The sequence below is a fragment of the Biomphalaria glabrata genome, chromosome 13 (assembly GCF_947242115.1).
Source record: "Biomphalaria glabrata chromosome 13, xgBioGlab47.1, whole genome shotgun sequence".
Taxonomy (NCBI): domain Eukaryota; kingdom Metazoa; phylum Mollusca; class Gastropoda; family Planorbidae; genus Biomphalaria; species Biomphalaria glabrata.
The window spans coordinates 2,978,771-3,003,137 of NC_074723.1; the positions used below are offsets into that span (position 1 = coordinate 2,978,771).

At 36.7% G+C, this 24,367-nt stretch overlaps 1 protein-coding gene across 1 annotated transcript in view; it reads left to right on the plus strand.

The window, feature by feature from the left end:
- LOC106059672 (metabotropic glutamate receptor 3-like) overlaps positions 1–24,367 on the plus strand; it is a 311,145-nt gene that overhangs the window by 118,593 nt on the left and 168,185 nt on the right. Inside the window, exon 2 of the mRNA XM_056009168.1 lies at positions 14,359–14,513. Within this exon, the coding sequence (XP_055865143.1) occupies positions 14,359–14,513 (155 nt within the window). The remainder of the gene's footprint in view (positions 1–14,358; positions 14,514–24,367) is intronic.

Here is a 24,367-nt window from a genome sequence, read left to right on the forward strand (position 1 = left end):
AGGCAGACGACAGTACTACGTGTAGAAAGGATAAGCACAGGCAGACGACAGTACCACGTGTGTATATTGTATGTCCGTGGAGTAAGCTGGAAGTGAGGCGACGTGTTGAGTTTAAACACTTCAGTTCTTGTTATTTCATGCGTGCTTCTATATAGATCTACTTTGAAATGGAAGGCTGAAATATTTGTATAAAAAGTTCAAGTTTTTTTTTTAGTCTTTTTTTCTTCCACAAAGCCGTTATCAAGATTTGTGTCAAAGTTAAGCTACACTTCAACATTGGTACGTTGGTCTAGCTTTCTGGTGATACAACGCAAAAGTACTTCTATCATCAGTAGTGTACTAACGCAGGGACCGGTTTTTGAGTTGGCGTTTCCACGCAAACTGACCTTGTAACCTTGTTACTCATTGTTTTTTTGTTTAGCGCAATTTCATGCTTTCTCAACGCACTACGATCCTATCAGTTGTCTGGACAAGTTGAGATAGGGGGCGGGGAGGTGGAAGTAGAGGAATCATGTCAATGTGACCATCGCCTTTTAAATGCATAAAAAAAACTTGTTTACTCAGGGCTCAAGTCTGTAAAAGGGGACAAATTCAGCTTATACCACCACATTCGTCAAGTACGATTTCTTTCTTTTCTTCGATACCAAACAGACAAGTTAATTACCATATACAACATTGTCTGATAACAAAGAAAAACGTTATTGAAGTTTAAACTGAACAGGAGAGTGAAATACAAAATTAGCAAAATGGCAATACCATCGGAACGCTGGAAATAATTACGGAGAGAAAGAGTTAATGAATCGCGAACGCATTTTAAGAAAATGTCCATATCAATAGAGTACATAACAAAAAGTACTTGGTCAGTTGAAACTCTACCTGAGAGGAAAACTTTTAAATTTCGAATGTTTAAAGAAAGAAAACAATTTAAAAAAAAAATATTTTTTATCAACAGGATCCAAAATGAGACTGAATGAACTCTGATGAGGAAATCGTTTGACTCCGATCTCAAACAATGTCATGTCTCAGAGCGATTCAAAAATAGTCACTTTAAAGATCACCAGACTTGATGGTCGGAACTAAAAGGGGTTGAGGGGGTTTGTTTTCAAAAGGGAGAAATGAGCTCGATTATTGCAGTCTATTGTATGTGTTTGTGTGTGTGTACAGTACATTGCTGTGTGGGATGTGTGGCTGAGTGGCATAAACAGCTTGGCTAACTGAGGCGGCTAGAGTTCAAAATCCCGATGCAGACTTGGGATATTTGAATTGTTTGTAAAATGTTTGGCATGTTTTGGATAAACCTTCCTGATCTGAAGATAATTACAGTCAAACCCAAACCTCCCACTTGACGACTGGGAAATGCCAGAGGGATGGGTTCGAATCCTATACCTTCGTGACCACCGAAAGTACTAGGTATATAATAATTATGCATTCGACCATGGAAGACAAAAGAAATAAAAAAAATAATTCTTAAGTCTATCGTGCTGCTCAATCTGGACACTTAAAAGTCCAGATTTTTCGTTTCTTTGCTAGTGAATGACGCAAAAGCCGGGAAGAAATAAACTTGACTAATGAGACAACTCTTAATTTCCTCAACTTCATCTTCATGGGTTATCTTTTCCTAGGTTTGTCAACTCTATATAATATCCACCAAAAGTCCTTTTTTTTTTCCTTTTTATTTTTGAATCAGAATTAGTCATTTATGTTTCAATACTTTATTATAGAAAAAAATATAATGATTGTTTTTTTCCCCACTTTATTCACTATAAGTGTGTTTATATCAATATCTTATACACAACAAAAAGGGCAATAAAATAAAGCGATAAGGAATTCCGCGGTAGCAGCCTTCGTCAATAAAAGTTTTTTGATGTACATTGCTGGGCGAATATTGCGAAGTCAAACTACAATTTTACCCTCAGGAAAATGGGTTACATCTCTATTCTTATATACCGATTGATCATAACAACATATTTTAAATTTTTTCATCTTTTTTTTTTGTGAATACTGTTACACTATTAGTGGTTCATTACTTATGTCCCATTTACTAACAAGGAATGTGGATATTTGAGAGAAGACACACAACCTAAGTACTCCTTTTTAAGTAAAGTAATTTTATTTATTGATCTTATATTGAAAAATGAATACTCCAGATAAGACATTAAAATAATTCTAAACTACTTAATTATCTTAAAGCCAGTTAAATAGAAATCACTGGGAACCTCTGGAGCTGCTCGAGCAGTTGATGAACTAACACTCTATTAGGTTAAGCAATTTTCACAGCCTGCAGGACTTTTTCAGAATTTGCGCTATTCAGTTTTAGCTTTATCATCATAGGAATCCTTGGGCCTCTTTTCTTTGCCTCTTTTTTGGGCTTTATGTGCCTCTTTTATGGGCCATCTTGCCTCTTTTATGGGCGTTTTTTTTTGTAAGTTATCATAATTCGCAGGACTTCTACATAGTTTTTTTAAAAACTAGTAGTACCTAAAGATAAAATTATTATCTTTCACAAACTATAAGAAATAAATTAATTTGTAATAAAAAAGTTGACTGACTTATTCAGTGGGAGATAAGTCGAATTGATCCTAAGCAATCGTCCTAAACGTCCCCACCATTTTCCTGTTGAATGTGTTGAATAGGACGTGAACCAATTTAATGTGGTCAGTTTATTCCGCAATGCCAACTTCTGAAACACACGGTTTTGAACTCAGCACCGTCGCATCATCCGTAGAGGACCACCATGTCCCTAGTTCTTTTCCATTGAAAGTCTTCTCAGATTTAAACATAGCCCATTCCTTTTCAGAAATTTTTTTTGTAGGAGACGCGGTTTCCTCTGTTGTAGATTGGGGATTTAAGGGAATAGTATAGCTCCTTTGTGATCGAAGATAAGGCACAGTTCTCTCCTGTCCTATGAACTTGAAGATGACTGCAAAGTCCAATCCTCGCTTTAAATGGAATTATTAAAAAGAAAACAAAACACAGAGAAGAAAGAGAAAGAAGAAGATTGGCTTATCTTATCTTATCTTAACTTAACTTATCTTATATAATACAGACGTTACTTCAAAAAAGAAGATGATTACGTCCTACGCGTCATGAATTTAGTCATGCATATTAACCAATGACTTAAACTCTGCCAAGTCACTGGTTTCCCTGGCTAGCTCAGGCAACCCTTTCCATGCTCTAATAGCACTAGGGAAGAAGGAGTATTTGTACAAATTTGTCCTAGCATATGGAACGAGGAATGTGCCTTTATTTTTGTGTCATCACTGCGAACTTAAGTGGTCAGTCCTTGTGTCGACCACCAGCGTAGCATCCATGGCGCAAAAGGGGTTTGTAGTAACCTAATACAACATTACAAGAAGACATTCTAGGCTTTATTGGACAAGAATGATAAAAAAAGGTCACGATAACACAGTACACACACACACACACACACGCACGCACGCACACACACACACACAGACAGACACACAAACACACACACACACACACAAACCTGACCTGGGCTCCAAGACATTTTGACACACAAGAACAGATCAGTTCACAACACACAACGAGAAACATAAATACACAGCAGTGTTCAATAAACCCGGGTCTTCGACCATTAGGTGCCCAAAGCCAGTGGCGTCTGGACGCCAAGACATTTTGACACACAACACGACACATAAATACACGGCAGTGTTCAATGAGCCCGGACCTACGACCATTAGGTGCCCACAGCCAGTGCTTACAACATGTAGGGGGTTTCGTTTTGAGCCCATGGCTTGGGCCCTATTGAGGCCGAGGCCCACATAATCCCATGGGGATGAAACCTCGCACTTTTGTAAAAGCTGATTTAAAACTACTCGCATTGGAATTTCTTTTGTTCAATATACGGACTACTCGATTTTTGTATCACGCACTAAATTAATCTTATGGGTGGAGGGGAGGCCCCCCCCAAAAAAAATAGTTTTGAACCCGGGCCCACGGGTAACGTGCTACGCCACTGGTGTCACTTGATGATAAGTAATTTCTTGTATTCCTGATTGTGTAGTAAGTGTTGTTATGGAATGATTAGGAATTAATTATTCATTTCATAGAAGAGAAATGTTTTGACTTAGAGACAATGACGCTACCACTACAAACAATGACGCTACTACTACAAACAGTGAAGCTACCACTACAAACAGTGACGCTACTACTACAAACAGTGACGCTACTACTACAAACAGTGACGCTACTACTACAAACAGTGACGCTACTACTACAAACAATGACGCTACTACTTAGAGTTAATGACGCTACTACTACAAACAATGACGCTACTACTTCGAGACAATGACGCTACTACTACAAACAGTGAAGCTACTACTACAAACAGTGAAGCTACTACTACAAACAGTGAAGCTACTACTACAAACAGTGACGCTACTACTACAAACAGTGACGCTACTACTACAAACAGTGACGCTACTACTACAAACAGTGACGCTACTACTACAAACAGTGAAGCTACTACTACAAACAGTGAAGCTACTACTACAAACAGTGACGCTACTACTACAAACAGTGACGCTACTACTACAAACAGTGACGCTACTACTACAAACAGTGACGCTACTACTACAAACAGTGACGCTACTACTACAAACAATGACGCTACTACTTAGAGTTAATGACGCTACTACTACAAACAATGACGCTACTACTTCGAGACAATGACGCTACTACTACAAACAGTGAAGCTACTACTACAAACAGTGAAGCTTCTACTACAAACAGTGATGCTACTACTACAAACAGTGAAGCTACTACTACAAACAGTGACGCTACTACTACAAACAGTGACGCTACTACTACAAACAGTGACGCTACTACTACAAACAATGACTAGGATTTGATGAAGAATAGTGAAATGTAAACAGACTCATTTTGAAGGCTTTAGAAAGAGGCAGCTTTAAGGACGTAGAGATTTAGTTTGACGACATTCGACAGTTCCCTTCATTATTATTAAACTTCTTGTTCGACATTCACTATCAGCGTCGACTCACTTCTATTCTTGGCCTTTCGCCTGTGGTATTTGATTTCGTTATTTGAGTGTTACCTCTGTTTGACTCATCTGCATAAGACACAGCGCGGAAGCGCCCAACAGCGCTCTGGACTGTTATCTCGACGGGTTCAAACCTTGCGCTTCGACCCTACTGTGACGTCATTGCCGGACATTCGGACAAGGTAGTAGTCATCTTCATCTCTGAAGATTTTATGGGATCTGAGGCTGAGTGGCAGAAACCACTTGGTTACATACGAGAGGAGCTTGAGTTCCAATACCGGCTCGAGCAGAGTTGCGTTTGATGAGCGCCTAAAGGCAGCGCGGTAACCTTCTCCCCAATGCCCCCTTCCCCATCTGATTCGTAGCGTTCTGAGCATGCTATTAGCATGAAAGTGGCCTATACAAAAGCATGCTAAATAAAACCATTATCTTTAATATGTAAAAAAACAACAAAAAAAAAAACGTATTTTATTTTTTTAAATAAATCTTACAGTCTGTGGAGAATTTTATTTACTTGTTAGATTTTTTAGCCTGTTTTTATAGCTGAAAACATGATATAATCTTTGTTACAATATCTCTGCTACTAATGCATCTTCTTTGTAGATACTGGAAGGCCGCATACTAGAATCCCATTCTAGCGAGTCCTTAAAAAGACTTGTGTCTCTGTGAGGTCCTCTTGGGGTATTTCTGGTGTCTAGGTCGAAGTTAAATTCTTGTCAATATTGAAAGCTGGATAATAAATATTGGTGCAAAACATTAACACTGTAAGGAGAGAGAATAGAGTGTCGGATAGTAGGGAGAGAGAGAGACAGAGAGAGAGACAGAGAGGGAGAGAGGGAGAGAGAGGGAGAGAGACAGTGAGAGATAGACGAGCGACGCGCGTGCAAAGTAAGAAGGTCAAAGAAGACAAGATCTCAAGTGAGTGTTTTCTATTGGCCAGTGTATTGATTTAATAGGGAGAGAGAAGAGGAGAGAGAGAGAGAGAGAGAGAGATTGGTTAAGGAAAGAGACAAGGTGATATACAAACTGGAGGGAAGGACGAAAAAAAAGGAAATATTGAGAGGGTGAAAGAAAAAGTTCAACAATTTAATGAAATAGCTGGAGAGAGGGTGTGTGTGTGTGTGTAAGAGAAATAAGATAGTGTGTAAAAGAAAGAGAGATAGTCAATAAGAGAGAGAAAGAGACAATAAAAGAGAGAAGATAAGAGAAAGGTACCTTTTATGTGCGTTTCACTATACGTGTGTGTGTGTGTGTGTGTGTGTGAGTAAAAAAACAAGGAAAGAATGAATTGGAAGAGGTGTAGAGTGTCATGAATAAAAGCTAATAAACGCGTGAGTAAAGACTAGAGAAATAGTGCGAGGGAGACTCATTAGAGTGGAAATCATTAAGGGAGAGAAGACTTGAGGGTTGGGGGTGGGAGGTGGGGGAAATGGAAAGATAATAGAAAGTGAGAAATGGAGTGCCACACACACACACACACACACAAAGAACGAAGTCGTGAGAAATTATCGAAGATCGCGATTCGACCTGATGTTGTTTTTTTTTAGACTTCGACCTATAACTTGACCAGGTTGAAAATGTAACATTATCTTGAGAAACGATTTTAATTAGCCAGGCCACTGTATCAACACTCATCCATTCTATCAACACTCAGCCATTGTGTAAACTATCAACCTTCGCATCAACACTTAGCCACAGTTTCGACATCAACACTCAACCATTGCATTAACACGGCCATTGTATCAACACTCTACCATTTCATCAACACTCAGTCATTGTATCAACACTCAACCACTATATATAATAATAATACTCTTTATTGTCCGTATGTAAATTTGTCTTACAATTTGTGCATTACACCAAACAAAATACATTATAACTATAAGAAACCAAAGTGTACATATATACTCTGTCGCTATATCAGCATACATTCGCCAAAGAAAACAATTAGAGAGTATATTTTTAAAATTTAAGTCTTCTTAACGTTGGACAATTATGAGCGTTGAAATTAGCAATAAAGCGTGACTTTAGTATTGTAGATCTAATTAGTTGACTTTTATTGGTTTCTCAGTCACGTTCTAGGCAAAAGTTTCAGGTTTTGGGATTCCCAGGGAACAAAAGTCTTTCAGAAATTAAAGCATTTTCGGAAAATAAAATATTCTTAAAATTCAAGATCCGTGATTCTCAAACAGTTTTTACTTTTGTCCCGAGTTTCCACCCATTTGTAATAGATTCACATGTCCATATTTCATAGCGTAGAACTGGATCAGGCCGTCACCGAACAGAATCCATTGACCAGGTCGAGTACTTCCAATTTTATGACTATAAGATGAAAAGAATGAGCGATTACTTGTACCTACACTTGTAATGGAGCAAATGGCAAACACAAGAATTTAAATAGACCCCAAACTATCAAACCTATTATTATTATTATTATAGCTTTTATATAGCGCTACTTTCATGCTTATAGCATGTTCAGAGCGCTTTGGTCCAATCTCATTTGTGGACCAGTGGGGGGGAGGGGGTATCTAGGAGTTGGTTTTCCGTGCTGCCTTTAGGCGCTCAGTAAACACAACTCTCCCCGAATCGGGTGTCGAACCTCGAGCCCCCTTCTAGGTAGCCAAGCCAAGCCAAGTTCAAGCGCACTTGGCCTCTCGACCACACTTCCCAGTATTAGCGGCAAGCAGCTGTTGGTCACTGCCCACAGGTTGCGACTTGGCAGGTCAGTGTTGAGGCCTACTGCAGAGATTGGTCTCGGCCTGCATCTGACTTTGAAAATTATGTAGGTCGAAATTTGGGTTCGTGTCTTCACGTAAAATACTGCACTCGCCCTCAATCTTCAGACTTGAAACCATTCGTTAAATACTTCCAAGTAAAAAAGTAAATTTTAAAAAGTTTGAAAATGGAAAGTTCCCTTTTCAGACCTTGCGATCTATAAGACTGATGATGTATAGGTCCTCTGTTACTGTGGACCAAAGTTAACGAGGGTGTCATGTGGTCGACACAAAGACTAATCGCCTACTGTCATTTGAGTTGGGTGGACTCAGAGGCGCCCAAAAGATCCAGAAATAAAAAATCCTAGTCTTCATCAGGTTTTGAACTCGGGGCCCCTGGTTTGGAGGCCAAGCATGTTAGCACTCAGCCACCGCGCCTCCTCTGCTAATACATCTAATTACGAAAAATGCATTCTGGGCATTCTTCCTCAAAAATAATTAATTTAGACCCAACACCTCAGTCTTAATTTTTAATATCAAACATGATAACTGTGATAGTTTTTTTTTTTCGCTTGAGGAAGACCAGAAGATCTACTGCATTAACAAAGTAAAGTTTCCCCTTTCAGACCTTGTGTTCTATGTTCTGTGGCCAACGGTTAACGAGGGTGTCATGTGGCCAGCACAACGTCAAACCGCCTTTACTTTTTCCCCAACTGATGTCAGCTACCCATTAGAGCTTCGTAGACTCAATGGCGCCCAAGGATCCCGAAATACAAATCCCAGTCTTCAAAGGATATTGATGAGATATTGATGAGATATTGATGAGATATATGATGAGATATTGATGAGATATATGATGAGATATTGATGAGATATTGATGAGATATTGATGAGATATTGATGAGATATATGATGAGATATTGATGAGATATTGATGAGATATTGATGAGATATTGATGAGATATGATGAGATATTGATGAGATATTGATGAGATATGATGAGATATTGATGAGATATTGATGAGATATTGATGATATATTGATGAGATATTGATGAGATATGATGAGATATTGATGAGATATTGATGAGATATTGATGAGATATTGATGAGATATTGATAAGATATGATGAGATATTGATGAGATATTGATGAGATATGATGAGATATTGATGAGATATGATGAGATATTGATGAGATATTGATGAGATATGATGAGATATTGATGAGATATTGATGAGATATTGATGAGATATTGATGAGATATTGATGAGATATGATGAGATATTGATGAGATATTGATGAGATATTGATGAGATATGATGAGATATTGATGAGATATTGATGAGATATTGATGAGATATTGATGAGATATGATGAGATATGATGAGATATTGATGAGATATTGATGAGATATTGATGAGATATTGATAAGATATGATGAGATACTGATGAGATATTGATGAGATATGATGAGATATTGATGAGATATGATGAGATATTGATGAGATATTGATGAGATATGATGAGATATTGATGAGATATTGATGAGATATGATGAGATATTGATGAGATATGATGAGATATTGATGAGATATTGATGAGATATTGATGAGATATGATGAGATATTGATGAGATATTGATGAGATATTGATGAGATATTGATGAGATATTGATGAGATATGATGAGATATTGATGAGATATTGATGAGATATTGATGAGATATTGATGAGATATGATGAGATATGATGAGATATTGATGAGATATTGATGAGATATTGATGAGATATTGATGAGATATGATGAGATATTGATGAGATATGATGAGATATTGATGAGATATGATGAGATATTGATGAGATATTGATGAGATATTGATGAGATATTGATGAGATATGATGAGATATTGATGAGATATTGATGAGATATTGATGAGATATTGATGAGATATGATGAGATATGATGAGATATTGATGAGATATGATGAGATATTGATGAGATATTGATGAGATATTGATGAGATATTGATGAGATATGATGAGATATTGATGAGATATTGATGAGATATTGAAATCTTATTTTGGATGTATACGTAGTAGAAAGACTTCTCCTTCTCATTTTGCATGTCGGAGGGTTCAAATCCTATATCGGAGTTGAACTGCGCAGTGGTTTCCAGATCAGCCAGTTCTCCGTATAGTTTTTGTTCTATAGGAAGGTTTTTGGGCCAGAGTCTTGTTCGGGGCCTCTTGATATAGTATGCAGCTTTGAAGGACATGGTCAGCATTCTCTGGTGATGCTCCACAAGGGCAGGTTTCGCTCGTCCCGACTTTAAGATTCCGGAACATATGTTGACTCATCCTGTTGCGTCCGGTAATAAATGAACTAATATTAACTATAGAAATATTATTTTGTTCCTTAGAGGTAAAGTTAAATGGACATGAAAGAATGAAGCGACTCCTCAAGAATTTAAAGTGCAAACAAGTTTGAAATAATTCGTGAAGAAATACACATTTTAGAAAGTTTACTGTACACTCTCAAGTTTTGAATAAAGTCTTGATGAAATGAAATTATGTTCGTAAAGCTACCGTCATGAAGTCATTAGGAATATTGATGAGAATCATTGAAGCGATGATGACAAGAGAAGATAATGTTTTGATCTTCCGAAAATATGAACATTGATTTGTTTCCCTTTATGTACGCTGAGATTTTCACACGCTTCGCTAAGTTTATAACTGAATTCATCGAAAGTTATTTAGAGGTGGGTTTTAGTTTGAAACACTTGATTCGAAAAAATGTAGAACAATTACAGATTAATTAGATAAACAAGCAAAAAAATATATATATTATTAAAATGTGATAGTCTTGTGGTATCGCTTTATGCTGTCATTACGACGGTCCCGAGTTTAAACCCTGACCGCTATCGTGCTGGAGGTTTGAGCTTGGATGTAAAAATCTTCATTTATTCAGGAAGTCTGAAACCTATAAATAAATCAATACATTTTTACCTTTTTTACATTACCTTTAACCCCAGTGCTTTACCTTTCTATATATAAGTGCCAGTACTCAATGATTAGTTGCAAGTACTCAGTGATTGATTGTCTAACTTTTAACTACTAATAAATTAATAATAAACGTTAACATACAAGAAACTTAATATGTTTTCCCCACGTAGAAAAATGTGCCGGTACGTTGTACCGGTGCGTACCGTCACAAAAAAGCACTGCCTTTACCTATCCTTTAGGTTGTTGAACCGTTGGGGCACCATACAAGATATGTCGACCGTCTTTCTCCATTCCTCTCTGTCTTTTGACAAAACCTCTTTTAATACATTCCTTTGAACTAATTGAAGCAGTTACATTTCCCCCCACCCCAATGATTCCAAAAATAAAAACTCTCACCACAATTGTTGAACTAGGAATGATTGTACGAGGATGCCTTCTATACAGCAGCGTTCTGGAGCCCTACCATAGTGTGCTGGGAATCACTGCTTTATAAAAGCATACACTGGCAGGAATAGGCCTACCTTAACAACTTATCATGTTCTGCTTGAGCCCTGTGTATTCAGCAGAGATGTACATAGTTCATACCATTTGACAGCTGCGCTGGGGTCAAACTGTGGCATTTTACGTCTCGAGAGGTGATCTTATCCCTTTGCAACTTCTTGTGTGACTAAAGAGGCCAATCCTTGGTACACAGCTGCGGTCACAGGTTGGGCATATATAATCACAAGGGACCCTTGCTGGGTCAAACTTTTGCGATATAGAGGACAACCGCGTGTCAAGGGCGTTTCTATTTTGGCGAAATTAAAAGAGGACGGCGTAACAGAAGTGCTCCCCGGTAGCGCTCTAAAGATCAACTCAGGCGTCATTTTGCTCTCACTGAGAAAAAAAGGAAAGTACCTGACAGCAGATGACCACTAAAAGAGACACTTGGAGAACTCTCGCTAAGACCAAGGGACACGCATTTGAGATCCAAAGAAAATCCCTTGCCCAAAGACAGGCGCATAAGGTGAAATGAAAACTTTAATAGACCCCCCGGCAGACTCGGCTATGTCTACATTAAATGACACATATTGTGAAGGTCGCAACTGGATTGGCGTGTAATCATTTGAATCACTGCACTCCTCCTTTAATCTTGGCAATCGAAGACATTTCCATTAATATTAAATCGGATTCAAATTAGCGTTGTGTTGACCTACGTCTTCTAGTTGAGATTCGCCATGGTTAGATAAGGTGTCACGTTTAGTGGTCACGTGAACGTGATCCTATATAATTCCTCACGCAGGGGAAGTACTGTACAGTGCTGAAGCTAGTCTTTTAAGTTGGCCAAATTATGGCATTAACAAGTTGTCTATCATTGTAAGCCATTTCGAAACAATTTTAACCCTTAAATTGCTGAGCTTTTTTTACAAGAGCGCTAACAAAATGGAATTACAATCCAAGTGTTCCTATGCTTATTTTAAATCTGTTTTAGATCTTTGTAAAATGTTTGTAAAATGTTTTAAATTTTTGGGATGTTCCTTCGGAGTTGAAGATAATCTACTTCCTAGTCCAAACCTCCAGCAGGACGACGGGGGATGGCATAGGGCAGGGTATGAACCCGGGACGATCGAGAAGTCTGAAAGACAGTCCAACGCGTATATCGCTCGACCAGGCAGCCATCCTAAATTAAATTAAAGTCTTATGTCCTTTACAATCCTCACATTTCATCTGTCAATCAACCAGTCAATCATCCAATCAATCAACCAGTCAATCATCCAATCAATCAACCAGTCAATCATCCAATCAATCAACCAGTCAATCATCCAATCAATCAATCAGTCAATCATCCAATCAATCAACCAGTCAATCAGTTACTAAATTGTCTCATTCAGTCTAGGAACCAAACTTTTATCAACGCTGGAGCCTCTTTCTGAATGCAATTATCACAATCACGTCCAGCCATGAACTGCACTACACAGTTCATTATAGTGGAGATTGACACATTCATTGAACTAAACGATGTTTAGGACGCTAAACTTAATTTTTATCAATTAATGGTAATGTCTTCGATTCCAAATATTAAGGATGCGCGCAGTGATTCACATAACTATGCAGACCCAGTCGCGACCTGCATATTTTCCAGCATCTAGTGTACACAAAAACTTTGTCCACTAGCGGTCTGTTTAAGCTTTCTTGCCTTCTTCTGTGCCTGTCTTCAATAATGGCTTTTCTTTGAGTCTCAAAGGTTTGTCCCGCAGCTTTTGTAAAAGTTCTCCGTCTTTTTAGTCAACGAAATAAAAAATGACTTGAGCAATAATTTAAATTATAACATTAGTTTGGGGGAAAAGTAAAGGCGGTTGGTCATTTTTTCTGGCCACATGACACCCTCGTTAACAGTGGACCACAGAAACATATGACCTTAACATCATCGCAAAGTATGAAATGGGACCCTTACTTTCTATGTACTTCTATAGTGCTACAAATACACTAAAGACTAAAGACACATAGTGTGGAATACTATTGCTTTTAAGTGTCTCATATTCTGTTATTTAAAAGTTGTTATCAAATCTCCTTCATTACCTACCGCTAATTAGTCGCCCATTGGTTTACAAATCTTGTATTTATTCACTCTGTATGTCTGTCTGTCTGGCTAAAAGTTTGTACACGTTATTTCTTCGACACCCAATCTCGGCTCAAGCTGAATTTTGTGCACAATTATTTCTTTAACCTGACATTACTAGAATCAATTAAAAAAAAAAACTATCAGTTAATTAACTTTTTTGTTTGGTATCTCAAACAAGCTAAAGAAATACTTGACTGAAGTAGTGGTATAAGCTGGATTAGTCCATTTTCTAAGGGAAAGAAATAGTACTCGACTCAAATGATGGTATAAGAAGAATTATTTCCCTTTATTTACTATTATTTCTTACTTATTACAAATTTAATTACACGACTGATCCAAAATAATAGATGTAGTTAAGTTAAGCTTTTGATGTTGGTTTTTTTTTATAAAGTATTTTTATGTATTTTGCTGTTTATAAGCAAGTTGTAAGTCCTACAGTGAAAGTCTAATACATCCTTTATACTGCAATAATTTGGTGACACAAACGGGAGAGCTTACAAAATGTAATCTTGCAGTTCTAAAAAGAACACAAATAAAAAGTGTCATGTACTGCCTGGGCGTTGACTTGTCGATGGTGCCAGGTTCACACCCTGCCCGCCGCCATCCCCCGTCGTCTGCGGGAGGTTTAGACAAGGAAGTAAATTAGCATCCAAAAAATTTAACACATTTTACAAAACATTTTTATACATAAAAACATCGCTTATGAACAACTTTTATTTTGTACACCGGATCGGATCTAGTCCATAAAAAAAATGCTAGCTAATTATAGTTTTTCCCGCCATGTATACAAATTTCCAATACACTTAAAATCCATATGCTGCGTTGATAAGCAGAGGATACTGGAATGATAAGCGAGCAGATGAAGAAAGCTTTCCAGAACCAGGTTCGCTGGTGAGGTGTGGTTACGGCTCTATTCTCCCCTGGAGGTTCACAGTAGTAAAAGTAAAAACAAGCCAATGACATACAAATACGTCAAATATTAGCAAAAAAAGTAACAAATTTAATTTTATTTACAGGATCTATCACCAACATAGGTGGATCGTCGTACAAATGCAAGGATGGGCTACCTCCAGAAAACAAGGTGAAAGTCATATCGGGAGTTATCGGCGCCCCTTCAAGCCAAACCTCCATTCAGGTCGCCAACTTACTCAAGCTTTTCAGAATCCCTCAGGTAAGGAGACAATCGATCTGTCTCATCTTGTGAGTCTCTAAGTCTTACACTACTTTGTAATAAACTTCATTAAGCCGTAGACATCTTGATCTGAATATGTGCTTGACCTTCTTTGTCTTGTAGGGAGAACAACCATTCTAAAATTATACCCTGGTGGTACCAAACAGAACTGTCGGAATTATTTTAAAGTAAATAGTTTCTGTAGATAGTAGTTGAAGCCGTACAACTTTGCGTACACTATGAGTGAGGCTTTTGAGTTTGGATGTACAGATACGCATATTTCGGGTTAGATTGTATGTATATTTTAAGCTCCCTGTGCGTACATTATGAGTTTAAAATGTGTTTATTATAAATCTAAAATGTGTATATTCTGAGTTTGAAATGTGTACACTGTGAGTTTGAAATGTGTATAATGTGAGTTTGAAATGCGTACATTGTGAGTTTGAAATGTGTATATTGTAAGTTTGAAAAGTGTACATTGTGAGTTTGAAATGTGTATATTGTAAGTTTGAAAAGTGTATATTGTAAGTTTGAAATGTGTACATTGTGAGTTTGAAATGTGTACATTGTGAGTTTGAAATGTGTATATTGTAAGTTCGTTGAATGAACATTAAAAATTACGAGGTTCCGTTGGCTTGCCATGCTGTTATGTAAACCGTTAACGTTTAGGGTAGATAATGTTAAAAAGTTTAAGAACCATTGATTTCGAGAGTGACTTTCTAGCAGACGAATAAAGGAGAAGACAACTTAGTCGACAAAAAGATACATTCTTTGTTTTCCAAAGAGATGGTCAGTGGACGTCCACTAATAAGGTTGGACATTTCCCACTTCAAGGCCGAATAGATCTAACTTGACTTTTGTCTTAGTGGAGAAGGTTTTGTTTTTCTAAGCACAGTAGACACACATACACATCCAAGAGCGGTTAAACAACAGCATAAGTTTGATATCGATTAGATAGATGGATGGAGTGACAAATAGCTATATAGGCCGTTTGTTCTATATAGTTTATATAACTTTCATTTTGTGCATATTTTCGTGATGTCCAGAACACGTCTGAGACTTTCTTCACACTGCCCATTAGATCTTCTGTTTCTTAAAGTAATGAAATATTTTTTGGATTCGGGGGTACCTCTATGGAGGCACGGTGGCTGATTGGCAAAGCGCTTGGCCTCAGAAACCGAGAGTTCCCTGGTTCGACTCCTGGTGAAGACTGATTTTTTATTTCGGGATCTTTATGGGGCCTCTGAAACCAATCAGCTCTAAACAGTACTTGACCCTTAGTTAGCGAAAAGTGATGGTGTTTGGTCGTTGTGCTTGGCCTGATGACACCCTCGTTAACTAAGTGTCATAGAAACATATGACTTTAACATTGGCAAGGTATAGTTTAAAAAAAATCTTTTGTTCCATTGACAATCAGATCATTAAATAGGGATACTCTGATATAAACTTTGTCACGTGTAAATTATGAGTGAGTCTGGTGTGAATGTACACTTTGGTTTTCTGTAGTTATAATGTTTTTTGTTTTGTGTAATGCACAAATATGTAAGACGAATTTCTTTATGGATAATAAAGATTATTATTATTATTATTATTATTATTGTTATTAATACAAATACAATTATTTTATGTTCATGATCATTCTGGTCGTCCACCACTTTAGTTTCTTCCTGCTAACAATTTATTTTCTATACATGTGTTTGTCTTCACTGTTTGTGTGTGTGTGTGTGTGTGTGTGTCATTGCTGGTGTGTGTGTGTGTGAGTACTTGTGTGTGTGTGTGTCAATTGCTGCAGTGTGTGTGTATGTATTTGTGTGTGTGTGTGTGTGCTTTCTCCTCCCGTGAAGATGGTGACAGGCGAACTTGTTAATTAAATCATGGTAAATGTAGTTTGACCTGAGGGGGGCGGATGACAGGAGACGTGGGTCACGTGACGCGGGCCCAATGAAGACATTCTTGTTCCACTTTGCTGTTCACTTCCCTGCAGTCTTTCGAATCGAGGTCAACCTCTGACCTTCCACTTCCGGACCTAACCACGTGATAGACTGTCGTCGTAACAAAACCAGATTCCATCCGCCATATCGTCTGCTCGTACATCGTCCTGCAGGTTTAGCGTCCTTGATAAGTCTGTCTGTCTGTCTGTCTGTCTGTCAGGTAAAAGTGTGTACACGTTATTTCTCCCACACTCAAATTCTCGTATCAAGCTGGAACTAAACACGATTAGTTCTTTTACCTGACACCACAAGCATCGATTTAAAAAGACAGTTAGTTTATTAACTATTGGTAATGAATTATTTTGTTTGGTATCGAACAAGGGAAAGAAATCATACTTGACAGATGGGGGGGCATAATTTGAATTATACCCCTTGTGGAGGCTTGAGCCCTGAGTTATCACGTTTTTTTTTTATGTATTTGAAAAGCGATCACGGTGACATTCAAAGGTACCACCGTCTCCCCCCCCCCTCCCGGCCCGCCTTTTCCCAACTGGTCTAGACAAGTGATAGCATCAAAGCGTATTGAGAAGGCTGAAAGCATAAAAAAAAAATTGGTAAAAAAAAATTATAATCGAACAGATTTATTATTTCTAGATATAATAGAAATTTAATCACATGACTGATCCAAACTAATCGATACAGTTACACTTCATATATAATTATTTTTTGAAGAATTTCTTCTTTTTTTTTTTTTTCGACAAGCTATAGTTTTTACAAAACTTTTATTAACTGGCACACTCTCTGTCTTACCAGAAGGATTCTTTTACACGTAATTTCTCCTTTTCTCATTCTGGGCTCTAGTTATATACTTTCCTAATTTTGTAGTAGTGAAATAGGACAGAAAGATTTAACAAAACAATACTTGTTACTGTTTAGGTCGTAAAGAATTTGAATAACCTTTCTGATTTTACAGTTTTACCTGCTTGTTGTGCTTTATGATTTGAAGATTATAAGTTCGTAAAGAATTTAAATATCCTTTATGATTTTATAGTTTTACCTGCTTGTGGTGCTTTATGATTTGAAGATTATTAGATCCTAGCAGAGGCAGGGAAGGCCGGGTTCGTACCGGGAACCCCTGAGAGGACAGTCCAGAGTGCCTACCACACGTCCAGGCAGCAATCCAATTTATTTAGTGGTCACGAAAGATTTAAGTTACTTTAAAAAAAATATTTGTAAATATTAAAGACAATGTCAACTAGACTCTTGACAAAGACGATCTTTTATCTTTGATTAAGTTAATTGCCCCACGCAGTTAATTACGACACGACTGCTTGCGGTATTTTTTTTTTCCTTTAAAGTGCAAACTATGTGATGTCTAGGACTGGAGTCCTGATTAATAAAACACAAGAGTTATATCCCTTCATCCGATATTGTTTTTTTTTTTTTTATCTCCCTTGGACTTAGTAGTTAATTAGCGTTCTCATGATGGCTGTCATTTTAGCGTACTGCTAAGCAACGCTTGTTTTTTTAAGAGATTTTTTTATTTGTCACCAAATTTTATACTTATAATTGTCATTACTTATCTTATCTTATATAATACAGACGTTATTTCAAAAAGAAGATGATTACGACCTACGCGTCATGCATTCAGTCATGCATATTAATCAATGACTTAAATTCTGCCAAGTCACTGGTTTTCCTGGCTAGCTCAAGCAACCCATTCCATCGCTCTAATAGCACTAGGGAAGAAGGAGTATTTGTACAAATATGTCCTAGCATATGGGACGAGGAATGTACCTTTATCTTTGTGTCTTTCAGAGTATTTTATTAAATTTTGTTTTTGTATTTGAAGATTATGGCTAAAGACATTCTAGGAAAAAAAATACAATTCTTATATTTTTAATTGAAAAGGTTTTGAGCAAAGGTTAATTAAAATTAAAATGGGAAGCTCTGCCAATCTGGCAGGTCATAGAAAACGATAAAAGCCATATGTGAAACTAGACATTGTGAGAGGTGGTTAAAAATGGAATGTCTATAATTAAACACAATATTAGAACCTATTACTGGCTGTAAAAGACACGCACGATATGGGAACAGGTCGAACCCGGTTTATTTCTGTTACATAGCTTATATCAATGTATATCTGTCTGTCTGTCTGACTGTACGTCTGGGTGGATTCTTTTACAAGTTTTTTTTTTCCTCCCATTTCCCGATCTCAGATGAAATAGTGAAAAATTATTAATAGCTGTAGAGAATACTAGAATAAACAAAAAAAATAAACAATTATGTTCATTCATTAATGGTAATTATTTTTTTTGTGGAACAAGAGGAGATAAACCTGGAAAGATTTAGCAGCGATTGTTTGGGACGGTCTTTACGTCATAAAAGCCTCTCTCTCTCTCTCTCTCTCTCTCTCTCTCTCTCTCTCTCTCTCTCTCTCTCTCTCTCTCTGTAGGAAGTTTATTGCCCCCCCCCCCATTGTCCATGAACATCACATAGAAATATAGGCTGCCTGTGGCGCTTCCCTGAGGGTGGCGCCCAGGGCATCGCGCACCCCTAGCCCCCCTCACTACGCCCCTGATACAAGGTAGTTGCCCTGTGATTAGATGCAAAGTTCGTCAACACCATCACTGACTACGAGAAGATTGAGATAGATGGGCCAGTAGAATATAGAAAGCCTCAAGAAAACTTTGAAATACTTTTAATATCGGACATAAACGGGGAGATAACCAGGTTTACTTAATTAGTAGCTAGCGGGGATGAAGAGTTACCTCGGGGCCAGTGCGATACACACGATCTGACTTCCTGTGTTACACAAATTGTCATACAATCAGCATTGCAAAACGGGAGATCATTTCCACTTGGCCCGGGAGTTTCACTTTGTAATTATTATAATAAGCAGGCAGGACAGGTGGTTTAATAGATGCAGAGAACATAATGAGATTTTTACAGACCACATTAACCCTGCACGTATTACGGACACTCAAAAATATGCAGGAAATATTTTTGTGACTGCAATTTAGTGTCTTAAAGTCTATTTTTAGATCTACCATTCTGTCATTGAAGCCTTAATCGCAATCGAACTCTTGTAAAAATGTTTTACATGTTTCGGATGTTCCTTCAGAGTTGAAGATAGTTTACTTCCTAGTCCAAACCTCCCGCAGGACGACGGGGGATGGGAGCGGGCAGGATTTGAACCCTCGACCATCGATAAATCCGAACGACAGTCCAGCGCGCAAACCTCACGACCAGGCAGCCATCCTCTTTATCTTCTTATCTTATAAATTACAGACGTTACTTCAAATACAGAACGTCATTACGTCCTACTCATTTCACGTGTCAATCTAGCCATGCATGTTAATCAGTAACTGCTCAGATGTATGTTTTCTAGGCTGATTCAGGCAACCCATTCCATGCTCTACCAGCTCTAGGGAAGAGTGAGAATGTGTTAGAATGTGTCCTAGCTTATGGAATAAGAAATGTGTCTTTATCTTTGTGTTTTTCTGAGTCATTTATTAGGTTTTTGTTCTTGCATTTGTAAATTATGGTTCAGTGTTTTATGTATTATAGCTATTTTATATTGCCGAGTCCTTTGGTTTTCCTGGCTGGCTCAGGCAACCTGTTCCATGCTCTAATTTTACTAGGGAATAAGGAGCATTTGTACAAATTTGTCCTAGCATATGGGACGAGGAATGTGCCTTTATCTTTGTGTCTTTCTGAGTATTTTATTAAATTTTGTTTTTGTATTTGAAGATTATGGTTCAGTGTTTTATGTATAATTGCTACTTTACTTTTGAGTCTTCTGTCCTGAAGACTTTCTAAATTTAATGATTTTCTTAAAGGTGTTACTCAGCCTGTAGAACAATTAAAAAGAAGAAAAATGAAAGTATGTAGGTGTAATATAATGTGATACGGTGTGGAATGACAACATTGCCACTTCTAGAAACTGATGAAGAACGTGTACATTCTCTTAATAGATTTACAAAATATGCATATAAAAATATTTAAGAAAAACGAAAGCTGATCAACTTGTGTTGGACTCAAATGAATTCGCCTTCTTTAAAAAGTGCACATTTTTTCCCCATAAATTACCCGACAGGCTCTCAGCGTCGGAATGAAATGAGTGATTTTTCTTTTTTTTTTTTTTTTTTTTAAATTTCCCTTGATGATTTCCCGCCATTTCCAGGCCAATGATGATTCGTCTGTACGGCTGTCAGTCATAGACAGCAAACAACGTTTGAATGGCTATTCAAATGGAAATTATGTCAAAAATGTTTGTCGGCATGTTGTTAAGCTTATAAAAATAGATATGGATATTGATATATAGAGAGAGTGGAAGGTTCTAGAAGACAGCGCATTTGTTGCCTCGGGACAGTTCATTATAACCCACAGGGCAGTGACGAAGTCGCTTCCATTGCCTCAATTTAAGCGGAGGGGTTAGAGGTTATAAAAAGTGACGTCTATTTTTAGATTCAAAGACACCGAGCCACAGAGCAGAACGCCGGAAATTTCTTGTTCGGTCTCACAAAAACACTTTCTAAATGTTGTAGTCATTCTCAGAGCATTCTATACCAACATATGTTAGAGATAATGTAAAATATCATGCAGAATATAATGTTGGAGATGATATAAAGATGATATAAAAGATGATATAAAGATGATATAAAGATGGTATAAAGAGGCTATAAAAGATGGTATAAAAGATGATATAAAGGATGGTATAAAGATGATATAAAGATGATATAAAAGATGGTATAAAGAAGCTATAAAAGATGGTATAAAAGATGATACAAAGGATGATATCAAGATGATGTAAAGATGATATAAAAAATGGTTTAAAGGTGATATAAAGTTGGTATAAAGATGATATAAAGATGATATAAAGTTGATATAAAGATGATATAAAGTTGGTATTAAGATGATATAAAGTTGGTATAAAGATGATATAAAGTTGGTGTCACCACCTCAAAGTTGGTGCCATAGAGTAGAAACCCTAATTCTGTATTGTGTATGTTAATTCCATATTGTGAATCTTATTCACAACCCATGTTGCACTAAGGTGAACACTTTTGACCTTAGGTGAACCAGGGAGTAAAAGGCAGTCAGTCCACATAGAGATCTTGTAGCAAGCACTTGTATTGAGTCACTTAATTAATATATAAGCAGTAGAGTTAGATGTTTAAAGTAGTTGGTTATAGAATAAGTACTAAGTTGTGATATTCGTATATTACTGTTGGATTAATACTGACCATTCCTGGGTCGAATTGTATGGTGTATTCACTATGTGGTGTTATATTAAACTTATTGTATCTGCTACACCCAGCGTCATTTCATTATTCAGTGATTTGTAACAAGAACCCAATGTCACCACCACGCCTACATTGATAACCACAGCCACATTCATACCATATAAAATAACTACGGTGACATTTTGGTGTCAGAAGTGTCCAAAGTGCAAGTCATTTATTGTCAGAAAACGACATTTAATAGTGTCAGAAGTGTCAGCAAACAGCATTTATAGTGTCAGAAGTGTCAGCAAACGATATTTTATGATGTCAGAAGTCAGAACTGCTAACTTAAAGGATTTATGAGCACCAGAGGAACAAGTCAAGAATTTTTTTCTATTGCTGTCAGAAGTATTTTAATACTACAGTGACTTACAGTAACATTTATACGGATAATTTTGAAGTTGGCAAGTGAACTATTTAGTTAACACATGAAAAAGTAACTCTGGAATAATTTTTTACACAAATCATGACGCCACTCAACGAGCAAGAAAGCTAAAACCTGATTATTATAGACTCTACTATTTTTCTCATTTGGTCGTTCAGCGACACATTCAACATTATAGAGATGACCTAGATCTACATTTATTGAGACCAGCACACAATTTTTCAAGTGAGATTCACGTGATCCAAGAGTGACATTATTATTATCTTCAGCTAGTCTAACACTACTAACAGAAAACAGAGCTGAAATTGAAAGTTAACTGTGCCTACTATTTTAACTTATTATGACTTATACTTCAAGATTGAACTCTACATGAATTACAACGAATCCAGAATTTATTAAATTTTTTTGACTACACACTTGGTATCTAGATCTACTACTACATGTCATGTTGACCTGCCATGACACAGTTACCAATTAGCAAGCTATTTTTTCATCTGTGATGAACTGAACAATTTGAACTGTTCCTGTGTGAGCTGTATTTTCAACTTTTTCAGTTGACTACTGTCCTAAGTGTCATTTATCTGGAAGCCTGATTTATGTGGTTGTACTTTTACACCAGTTGAGATAGCTTTAGGAGCACAGCATTGTTCAAAGTTACTTTTTAACATACTAAGCGAAAGAGATCAAACATGATATGCTGAGACAACCTGATCTTACAACCTGTGTGGGTGAAACTAGACAACCGTGATACTACAACCGGTGTGGGTGAAAATCTAGTACTACAAGTCATTCAAGTCATCGTTTGAAGACAGCTGATATATGGTCAGTCGAAGTAGCTGACATATTCAAGAATCATCTACATCGAGTGCTCGTCATAATTCTAATGACACACTCCTATTGTCGCTGTCTAACAGCACAGTTAATAAGAGAGCGCTCTTACTCTTAGACCTCTCTTGTCGTCACTACCTAAGGTCATTTTTAGTTATTTATATTTGTTTCAGCAACTGTACAAAACAGTGGATTACCTATCAAGCACATGAATTATTTATTGGATTACTGTTGTTCAAGAACTTGAGTACCGTATCATTTAACAAGTGGATTACTTATGAACTGTAACATTGTACTGTGGATTTAACAAGTGGATTACTATGAACTGTACCATTGTACTGTGGATTTAACAAGTGGATTACTTATGAACTGTACCATTGTGCTGTGGATTTAGCAAGTGGATTACTTATGAACTGTACCGTTGTGCTGCGGATTTAACAAGTGGATTACTTATGAACTGTACCGTTGTGCTGCGGATTTAGCAAGTGGATTACATATGAACTGTACTGTGGACATAATTTATGTGGAGCATCACCGGAACTTTATGTACAAGTCAAGCATCAAGTGAATATTTAAGGGAAGTAACTTTAATTACCCTTTAGTATTAATGAATATTGATTAGTTCTCTTGAACTACACCACAATTTTTTTTTCATTGTTTACATTTGTATTTATATATACATTTGACTTTAGGGACTAAATTTAATTATCTATTGAGTCTGAGCATTTATATTTTTTTTCAAGTAAGCATCCAGGTATTGGTAGGGACTCTTTAGATAAAGTAAATACTTGATCGTATAGCTGTATTAGTTAAGTTTGTATTTGTCAAGTATCTATCATATTGTTAAACTCTTGTATTGATATTGTCTTGTTTACATTTGTTGAATTTCTTTTGCGTCATTGTTATTTCTCATTGTAATTCTTTTGTCTACTATTTCTACTATCTTGTAATGTCTCTTTAAAGCAGACTGTTTAGTATCTATAGTGTATTTATGTTTGTCTAATTACTTATTAATATATATATTTATTTACTTCTTATTTCAACCTATTTTTTATTATTATCAACACTACACTACACACTTGATACACTATGGGATATATTTTGATTTGAGATTGTGACAAGATTGATTGTATATAATATATACTTTGAGCACATTGAACTATTTTGATACTATTGATACATTGATCACTATTTATCAGACTAATAAGGCTCACATAATTGTGAATTATTTGTTGCAATAAATTTTTACATTGCAAGTGGAGATACTAGAAATACATAATCACATAATTGATCAGTAAAGTATTACATTACGAACTAGACAAAGTACCAAGAATATTCAAGATACCTCATAACCTCAATTGTTTCGCACAAAATATATATCTACTATTACCTGCAATCACTATTTGAGCTATAATAATTATT